At 42.1% G+C, this 9,818-nt stretch overlaps 1 protein-coding gene and 1 long non-coding RNA gene across 4 annotated transcripts in view; one reads left to right on the top strand and one right to left on the bottom strand.

Annotated features, from left to right (window-relative positions):
• Positions 1–485: 485 nt before the first annotated feature.
• On the bottom strand, positions 486–2,516 carry LOC100909729 (uncharacterized). Of its 2 annotated transcripts, none has more exons than XR_015641309.1 (2): positions 1,280–2,516; positions 486–804 (listed from the first exon to the last, which is right to left on the bottom strand). It is a non-coding gene; the product is annotated as an uncharacterized LOC100909729 (long non-coding RNA). The 2 variants fall into 2 exon arrangements; XR_015641308.1 differs by having other exon boundaries at positions 1,949–2,516.
• The window catches only part of Ccny (cyclin Y), a 130,211-nt gene continuing 122,474 nt past the window's right edge, over positions 2,082–9,818 (top strand). The window contains exon 1 of one of the 2 annotated variants that reach the window (XR_015640906.1): positions 2,082–2,538. Coding sequence is in view for 1 of the 2 variants with exons in the window: in NM_001191833.1 (NP_001178762.1) it covers positions 2,385–2,538 (154 nt within the window). In the remaining variant the exon portion in view is untranslated. 2 annotated transcript variants of the gene reach the window in all.

Genomic DNA, 9,818 nt, shown 5'->3' with positions numbered 1-9,818 from the left:
TTCTATTTCTCGCCTGGTGACCATACTCCCCAGTACATCTAAAGAGATACAATTTCTAAAGAGAATGTGGTGAGAGCATCAAGGAGGGAGTGGAAAAAGTAGAGGGGACAAAACAGTCCCTCTGACCCGTGCTGTTCGACCATTTGGCAAGCATGGGTGGGTCCAATTTCCCCAAATCTGCCCCCCCATTCCAAACATTATTCCAATGACCCACATGCAGGCTCTACTGCTTCCTGAGTGTTTTCCCATTTCTCTCATGGCCCCCCAATTAACAGCAGCATAACTATGAACTCTGATTAAATTGGTAACTTTGAGTGGATATGTCATGCTCTCACACAACTCTATTTCAAAGAGCTCTAAGAACAGACAATGTAATTTTGAACCTTCTTAAACATTAGCCCAGAGAGTCTCAATGTTTGCCCTCGAGGAGCTGCATATATGCTCCCAACATTCCTGTTGTTAGAAATAGCCCCGGGAGTCGTTAGAAACTGGTATCAGGCAAAAGTTTTAATTCTTCAAAATGGTGCACTGTGGTAAGTCATGTGGTCGTGTTACCGGGTTTTATTCTTCATAAAGGGTCTTGTGTCTTCCTCTGAGAAGTCAGAGCCTGGTCTCACGTTTTTATGAGACTGGCTAAGGAAGAGCAGTGTGTGCAGTGTGTGCGGCAAAGCACACTTTTTGAGAAAGGTTGAGAACGCAACCTGGTTGCACCCACTTTGATCTTTCAAGGAGGCTGACTGGAGGAAGGACTTTGCCGGATGACATCTTCCATCTTTGATGGAACTTCCTTTGTCTCATTTTATCCTTTGGGAGAAAAGATAGTACATTCTATTTACATCTCACACTGGGAAGGTCAGTATAGCCTTGTTTTGATGCTGTCTAACCCACCCACTCCCACCCTCCTATTCCCCAGAGCTGGAATTTTCTAGAACTTCCCTTTACTGTTTTCTCTCTCATTTGGTCAGCACCACCACTCTTCAGCCATCATTTCCCATGGCATTCTGTCACGTAAGTCTACATATGACATTATTACAGCTAAGCATCGAGCCTCCGCACAGCTTGTCGAGCAACAATGTATGAATACCCCTAAGCGGTGGATGGATTGACTGCACAAGAGTACAAGACAGGTACAGATGGCTAATGTTTGGTATCATTTCCTCATTTCTCCGGTTAGGACAGAGAAGATCATGCACATCCTCCCCTTTACTGACTCCTTCACTAAGATTTTGAACTCCTGATGCTCCCGTCTTTACTGCCCTACTTTAAAGGCGTGACTTACACCTGTTTATGCCTGGTTGAGGATGGTAGAAGGGCCCCAGTACCCTTCACTATTTGGAAAGGATTTAAGTGGCTTTCCTCATCTTAAATCTTTTCAACGTTTATCTTGGTTCACGAGTCAACCCACGCACAAAATCTACGGCAGGTGAAACATAAAACAAGTGTAGTCCAAAAACTCAGAACACTACAGTTAATTCGTCATGACTTCAGCTCCTGTCCCCAGGCTGACTCCCAAGTCCTCCGAAGAGATTGACAGGAGATGAGCTCCTAACTCAACTGGGAACTCCTTCTAACATTAGCAACACACTGGCCGGCCGCCCTCAAGAGGCAGCAACAAGGCCCCCCTCCAGTGCGCGCCCTCTCGTGGCTCCTAGGGCCACTATCTACTTCCTGCCGTTGAGACTCAAGAGCGGAAGAGCGGAGAGCCGCATTGGCGTCTAGAAGGCGAAGACTTTTAGACAGGGTGCCGGCCACTGCGCACTTTCACGCCTGGAGAATCTGCTTCCAAAGCAGTGGGAAGGAAAAGGGCTGTGTGTAGACCGCGGGGTCCTAGCACAAAGGTGGAAGCGAAGCAAGCGGGCGTGAGGCGTGGCCGCGGGGAGGGGGCGGGGCCGACGTGTGCAGGCGTGGGGCGGGGCTCGCGAAACCCGGCCGGCAAGCTAAGATTCACCGTGCAGCGCCGCGGACGCTCCAGCTCCTGCGGTCCCGTCATTGTGTCCGCGCGCACTCGCGAGTCCCCGGCGTGAACCGGAACAGCTTGCGGAAATCGCGGCTGGGAGCCGGGCGCTGAGCAAGAACGCGGTGGGAGGCGGCCTGCGCGGCGCCGCCCGCCATGGCCGCGGCGGGGTGAGCTCTGCGCGGGGCCGCAGTCGCAGACTCAGGCTCCTCCGCTGCAACCCAGGGGCTGAGGCCGTAGCAGCCGTGGCCGCTGTCTGTCGGTCGCCGTAGCCGCCTGCTCGTTGCCGCTGTCCATGGCGCGGCCCCGCCGCCGCCGCCGCTGCTGACCCGGGCCCGGCGCGGTTTCCGCCCTCCACGGGGCGCGGGCGGCCTGCCTTTGCGCCCGAGCCTGCGCCCGCGCCCCGGGACTACCAGCCCGGTGGTCAGCGATGGGGAACACAACTTCGTGCTGCGTGTCGTCCAGCCCTAAGCTCCGGAGGAATGCGCACTCGCGGCTGGAGTCCTACCGCCCGGACACGGACCTCAGCCGCGAGGACACTGGCTGCAATCTGCAGCACATCAGCGACCGGGAAAACATCGACGGTGAGTGGCGCCCGCCTCCGCCTCCGCCTCTGCCTCGGCCTCTCCCTCTCCCTCCCCTTTCCCTCCCTGCAGGACTTGGAGCCTTGCGGTTCTGCTGCACTCACAGAATGGTGGAAATTTTGTTAGCCACGGCTGGGGAGGTCCAGTAGGTCCAGGGAGGGCGTGTGGCATGTGTGTGCTGGGGTGCGTCTACATGCGTGTGCACCCCGGGGATGGCATGGGAGGCCCCAGGCTGTGTGCTTTTGGGATGTTGCCAGAGTTATGTTTAGGGTGGCGGTGGTATTTGCTCTTTCCAAAAGGAATTGTGACAATCTTTACCTGACTGGAGTTGGCCTGGGTTCCCCCAGACAACTCTACCCCTTTTCCAATTAAAAACTAAACTAGGCCCAAGGGAGTATGCTTGTGACTATATAGGCACAAATGCAAACATATGTACTATGCGAGTATATACAGTCCTGTGCACAAACACATAAATACTTTATGGGTATGTTTGCCTGGTTGAAGTAAAAGGTACACCTCAGAATGTTTAAAAAAGAAAATACCAGTCGACTGTAAGTTAAGTGATCTAGTTTTAGCATGGGCTAGAATTATAGTCCTACGAATTTCAGATTTGTCTGGGCAACTTGTGTATTTGAAAAAAAGTTAAAAGAGGCATCATTGCACCTAGTAACTGGTTTTGCAGTATCTTTCTGAGTATTGTTTTGTAATCAAACTCATTGTATACTGGGCATAAAATACAGTTTATATAATTTCCTACTTAAAAGATTAAATTGGAAATATCTTTAGGCCTTGTTTTTCGTTTTTGTTGTTTTTACGAAAATCCTCACACAAATAATCTAGTTAAATTCACTTATAATTTTTCTTATATGAATGAATTGATAACTGGTATTGACTCATTCTTGTTGCCTTTGGAGTGGAGTATTCCTTGCAATCGTGAAAGGCTACATTTGAATGCTAAGAAGAGTTTTCTTCTTGTTTCTTATATAAATAGTGTCTGCATGTTAGGGACAGCAGCTTTATTAAACAAGTATCATAAGGTTACTCACAGTTTATAGTAAGTTCTGGCACTACGTGATTTTTCTAGTGTTATTAAAATTTGTGTATTCGTGTGTGCAAGTGCACACTCGCACTCGAGAGTGTGTTACCTGTGTGTGGCAGTTGAGGTAAGAGGAAGGTGGTGTATGTCACGATCTGGAGTTACAGGTGGTTGTGCTGGGAACCTATCTCGGGTTCTGTGGAAGAACAAGGCGCACTCTTAATCACTTAGGCATTTCTTCAGCCCCTCTGGTGTCATTTTATGTGTCCATTAGCTCGTTTTTTTTTTTTTTTTTTTTTTTTTTAGGTGATTTTGAACTGCAGTTTCCCATTTACACATTTAAAAACATGTAGAAGAATATTGAAGTAAGAACTCCCAAACACATAGTAAAACTGTATTTTCAAGGGCAGAGTGAAGAAGTGAACACGTCCATTGTAGAATATTGCTAACAGCGTTGACAAGCAAAAAGCATTAAAGAATACTTTATTTTTATTATACAGGTTTACATTAGGCCATTTTCACACACAGTTTTGCATCTGTTTTCAGGCCACTCCACATAACAGCATTTTATGTCTCTCACTCACAAGCGAGAGAAAATGATTTGCCCTTCTGAGACTTGTTTAATATAATTATTTACAGTTGTACCCATTTTACTTCAGAGACATAATTGCATCTTTATGGCAGAAATGAATTTCATTGTATATAAAACACAGTTTTTTTTTTCCATTCCTCAATTAGTGGGCAGTGGTGCAGTAAGCGTGGATATGCCAGTATTTTTATGTTTTTTTAATTTGTTTTGTTTTGTGTTTTAAACTTTTGAACAGATACCTGTTAGAGGTATACTGAGTCATAAGGTAGGTCTGCTTTCCATTGATCCCCATTCTGACTATCACAGTCTAGACTAGTATCCATTCTCACTGTTAGTGTGTAAAGGGGTTCCTCTTATCTGCTTCCTCACCAGCATTTGTTATTTGTTTCCTTAGTAATTGCCATTCTTATTGAGGTGAGAAGGAAAAAAAAAAACCTCATTGTAATTTGTGTTTCCTGCTAGTGATGTTAAATATATTATATTTTTTATTGTCATTGTTATTTTGTTTGTCTGTTTTCGTTTTGGGTTTTTTGTTTGTTTGTGCTTTTTTTGAGACAGGATCTCTGCATGTGGAACTCAATGTGTACGATAGGCTGGCCTCAAACTCGCTGAGCTCTACCTGCTTGTGCTCCAAATGCCGGGACTAAAGGTGTGCATTAACATGTTTGCGTTCATACACTTATTGCAAGTTTCTACCTCATCTTTTTCATCTTTTGGGAATTGTTTCTCTAATTCATTAGACCAGTCTTTGATTGGGTGGTTTAGTTTTTGATCACAGGTGATGAGGTTTCTGAGTTCTTGTGCATTTTAGATTTTAAACTCTGTAATTTGTATACCTGGCAAAGACTCCTCCCATTTTGTAAGTTGTCTCTTCGAGCAGTTATTTTCTTGAGTGTTCTTACGATAATTTTTATCTTCATGAGAATCAGTTGTTCTATTTCTTGAGAGACTGGTGTTCTGTTTAGAAGTATTTGCCTATACTGGAATCTTAAACATTTTTTTCTACTTTGTCCTTAGGAATTTTACCGTTTCAGGTCTTTAAATAAAATCTTTGATCTGTTTAGAGTTATCTTTTTGTATGTGGTGACACATGAGTCTAGTTTTCTTCTGTATGGCAGAAGAACATAGCCAGTTTGCCAGCAATATTTATTTGTTGAAGAGCCTGTTTGCTCAAATGTGTATTTTTCTGATTTTGCTAAAAAAAAAAATTCCATTGTTATATTGGTTCATAGCTGGGTCGCCTCTGCTTTCTTTTGATTTATACCTTGTGTTCTTGTATTAGCTTTATGATGCTTTTCTCATCTTCATTTCTTTGTAGCTCTGGCTGTCTTGGAAGTCACTAAGTAAATCAGACTGGCCTCAAATTCAGAGAGATCCTCCTGCCTCTGCCTCCTGAATGCTGGGATTAAGGCCAGTGCCAGTGATGTTTTTATTACAGTGTTTTGTAGTCAGCTTGGAGTCAGGCGCAGTGATGGCCTCCAGCATTGCTGTTTTGCTCAGGATTGCTTTGCTGTCTGATCTTTTGGTTTCTCTGTAAATTTTAAGCTTTTTTCCCCTTTCTTATTTGTGAAGAAGAATCTTGGTGTTGGAATTTCGATGGGACTCTTATCCAATCTGTAGATTTTTTTAAAATAGCATAGCTATTTTCATATCTATTGTTTAGTTTATGAGCATGGGATGATTTCCCATCTTATAGTATTTTCAGTAATTTTTTAGTGTTCTAAAGTTTTCATTGTAGAAGTTTTTTACTTCTTTGACTAGCTTTATTATGAGGTCTTGTTTGTTTTTTAATTATTTTTAATTATTTTTCTGATTTCTTCCTCAACATAATCTTTACTGGTATCTAGGAAAGCTAGTAAGTTTTGTGTATTGATTTTCGTATCCTGTCTCTTTGCTGAAGGTGTGTTTTTATTAGCGCTAATGTTTTTCTGGTGGTCTTTTGGGTCTCCTATGCGTAGATAATATTGTCTACCAATAAAGTTACTCTGATTTATTTCTTTCACACTTTTTTTATTTTTCTTTCATCATACTGTTCTACCTAAAGCTAAAGGAATAGTACTGGGTAAGGAGTAGAGAGAGACACCTTTGCCTTACTCCTTATTTTATTGGAAATGCTTTCCATCCCACCTCTCCACCCCCATTAGTATAACGTTGGGTATGGGTTTGTTATGTATGACTTTTATTATGTTGATAAGTTCTTTCTATTCCTAGTTTTTCCAGAACTTTAATTATAAAGGGTTACATTTTGCTGAATGTATTGAGGTAATCATGTGATTTTTTTCCATGTGATCTATTACACAAACCATTTCATTTTAAATCATGATCTTTTGGATATGTTCTTGAATTCTGTTTGCAGAAATATTTTTCCTTTCCTATATTTGGTGGAGGTTTTGTTTTAAATGAGAGATTAGAAACACCCCCCCCCCCAAAAAAAAAGAAAAATAATTCACAATTGAACTGGCTATTACTATGCACTAAGGAGATGGATATAGTGGTTGTAATCAGCTGTTTGGCACGAGGGTTTGATCTTAGTTGGACTTATGATTGCTGTGATGAAAACACCAAGACTCCAAGCAACTTAGGAAGGAAAGGGTTTATTTGATTTTCATATCCTGAACCACAGTCCCCTGAGGGAAGCCAAGGCTGGAGCTGATGCAGAGGCCATGGAGGTGTGCTGTTAACTGGTTTGCTCTCTCTGCTTGCTGATTTTGTGTCAACTTGACACAAGTTCAAGTCATCAGAGAGGAAGGACCTCAACTGAGGAAATACCTCCATGAGATCCAGCTGTCAGGCATTTTCTTCTCAATTAGTGATCAATATGGGGAAGATCCAGCCTAGTGAGGGTGGTACCGTCCCTGGGCTGGTGCTCTTGGCTTTTACAAGAAAGTGGGCTGAGCAAGATATGTGAAGCATATCCAGCTGTGTTTGAGTTCCTTTCCTGACTTCCTCCAATGATGAGCGATGATCTGGAAATGTCACCCACAAAACCCCTTTCCTCCCCAGCGTGGTGGTTGGTCATGGTGGTTCATCTCAGCAATGGAAACCCTAGCCAAGACGTGCTCTAAGGCACACCTAAGTTCATTTGTGAGGCCTCTTTGAGAAAACCTCTAGAAGACCACAGACTCGTTCTTCACACTTAGAGTAATTTAGAGCATAAAGCTGGCAGTGAGATCTCTAATGGAGGCTGCAGGGTTCTCTACAGTTCATTTTTATGATTATGCTAGTTTAGACCTCTAAGTACTAATTTGTCATAAAAATAGTATTCTACCTCCCAAGTTCAACAGATACATCAAGAATTTATCTAACCAGAAGTTTTCAGCATTGGTATTATTTAGAGCAGAAATGTAAGCCTCTTCAATAGAATGAGTAGGTTTATTTAAAAGTTTCCAAGTAGCTCTGAGATGCAGTTGGGCTGGTTGGCAGTGCAAACTGCTGCTCTAGGGTTATTTTGGTACTGAATCATGTAATGGCAACAGATTTAAGTAAAACAGATTCACTGTGTGTCTTTACATATCTATGTTTGAATATTTCAATTTCTCTGTTATGGTTGGTCTTTGGTATCCTTGTGTTCCGTATATGGATTCATTTAACTGCAGACCACAAATACTTTTAAACAATTGTATCTGTACTGAATACATGTAAACTTGTTTTGCGTCTCTTGGGGATACATGTTAATAACTATCTAAATAATAGTTATAGTCAGTGTTGTAAGTAATTCAGAGAGCATCACTATGTATAGAAGGTGTGTGTCAGCTGTGTGCAAACACTTGGCCATTTCTGGGAGGGACTTGAATACCAGCAGACTCTGATATCTAACAGGATCCTGGAATAACCACCTGCAGCTACTGAGGGACAACTGTATATTATTAAATTATTAGTAAATTTTTAAAATTACATGTCAAGACTTCTTGAGTGTCACTGTCTTTCTTCTATCTTGAGAATCATTCCAGGCAACTACTAGTATTGAAGATTGATAGTTTGTTCACGACTCTTCCAGACTATCTGAGGTTTTTTTTTTTTTTTTTTTTTTTTTTTAATGGCAGATATATGCATTTCCGCACCATGCTCTAAAAATAGAAAGGAGGCAGTGTTTGTTTGTAGTATCAGTAACTTGTGTTAAGGTAGGCAGACTTCTTTGATGCCCATTGAGAATTTGCTACCCTTTATAGTAGTGTGAGATTCTTTGTGGTTTTGAAAGTTGTGGGCAGTTTAACTAACTCTCTAGGACTTATCTTTCATGAAGTCACTCAGAGGTCGAGAAAAAAAGACTAAACACTGATAGGAAAAGTCAGAGCTCTTCTCTCAATTCTGTACCCAGCACTGCTCTGAGTGTAGAGGTAAGGATGGATCTAGTCTAACAGTTATAAACTGTTGAGTAAGAAAGAAGAATAATAGGAGAGGAGGAAGGGTGGAATGTTGGTTTAGAACACAGGATTATGGAAAGATATAAAGCTTCCTGTTAGCACACACAGAGTCACCCACAATGTGAATGTATACAAAAATGCAACAGTAGTACAAATATAAATTAAAGTGAAGCCCCTCAGGTTCAGAATGACTTCCAATTATATAGAATTTCTTTGAAACATACAGACTTTGGGTCTGAGTAAGTGCTTGCTTGAGTGGCTGCATTAATCTAGCTCCCTGTTTGGTTTGTTTATAATAAAGAGGTTTTTTGTTAAATGTTGAGATAGAAAGAAGCTGAAGCCAGGGTTATTTTATTTTCTTCAGAGGCTTGAAATGTATATAAATATGCTGTATATTAAATGTTTGCTGTTCCTAGAGAGGGGCACTGGGTGTAAAGATAAGTTCTACCAGTCTTGATCAGATTGTTAGACATCCCCTAACATTTCTTTTAGGAATGAGTCTGGCTAGATCCAGTTTCAGAAAGCTCAGAAAGGAAATTATCCACTGTTTCTCAGCTCTATAAACCACCTGTATTTGTTGCTGTAACTCCCTTCCTTCGGAGAAAAGTGGCCTGCCATGATAAAAATTGAGAAGTATTGGTCTGACAGCTCACAAATGATAACTCACAAGATTCTGCCTGTCAGATCTCTTGGTAGCTTTGAAATTCCTATCAATTCCTGGCTTGGCTAGCTGCAAATGAGCGACTGTTTTCTTACAAGGGACAACTCTTTAATAAAGACATGGAAAACCTTGAGTACTTTTTCTTCACCTTCGTCAGAATGTTTGCATTCTGTATATTAGTTTTGACTTTGTAGTGGACTTTTCTATAAAAAACTGCACCTGTGGTTTTGGTGTGAAAGTGAATTGTGTAAAGACATTTCAAAAGGACTGTAGCCATGATAATGTCTCTGGGCTAAGTGATTGATAGCCCATGGTTGTACTACTATTCCAAAAGAATCTCAGTCTGGTTTTGTTGTTGATTGTTACCTAGGGTTTGTGATTGTTCTGTCCCTCAGTCATGATCATTGTCCTCTGCTCTAGATGATAGACACAAGACATAAGTTGCACATATGGCTCCTGGTGCCCAGGGAAATATAGCTGCGTTACACTGAAGATAATTGTTAGTTACAGTTATATCCATGCCAGTTTGTTCCAAAAGCCTTGCAGCAGCCTTTGGTGAGTGATGGATTGCAGGTCACTTCTGTTTTAGATTCTTCTGCTACAGACCTGGCGGAAGGATGACTGGGATAT

This window comes from Rattus norvegicus, chromosome 17, assembly GCF_021556685.1.
Source record: "Rattus norvegicus strain SHRSP/BbbUtx chromosome 17, alternate assembly SHRSP_T2T, whole genome shotgun sequence".
Classification (NCBI taxonomy): Eukaryota; Metazoa; Chordata; class Mammalia; order Rodentia; family Muridae; genus Rattus; species Rattus norvegicus.
This window is presented reverse-complemented; position numbering and strand designations above follow the sequence as displayed.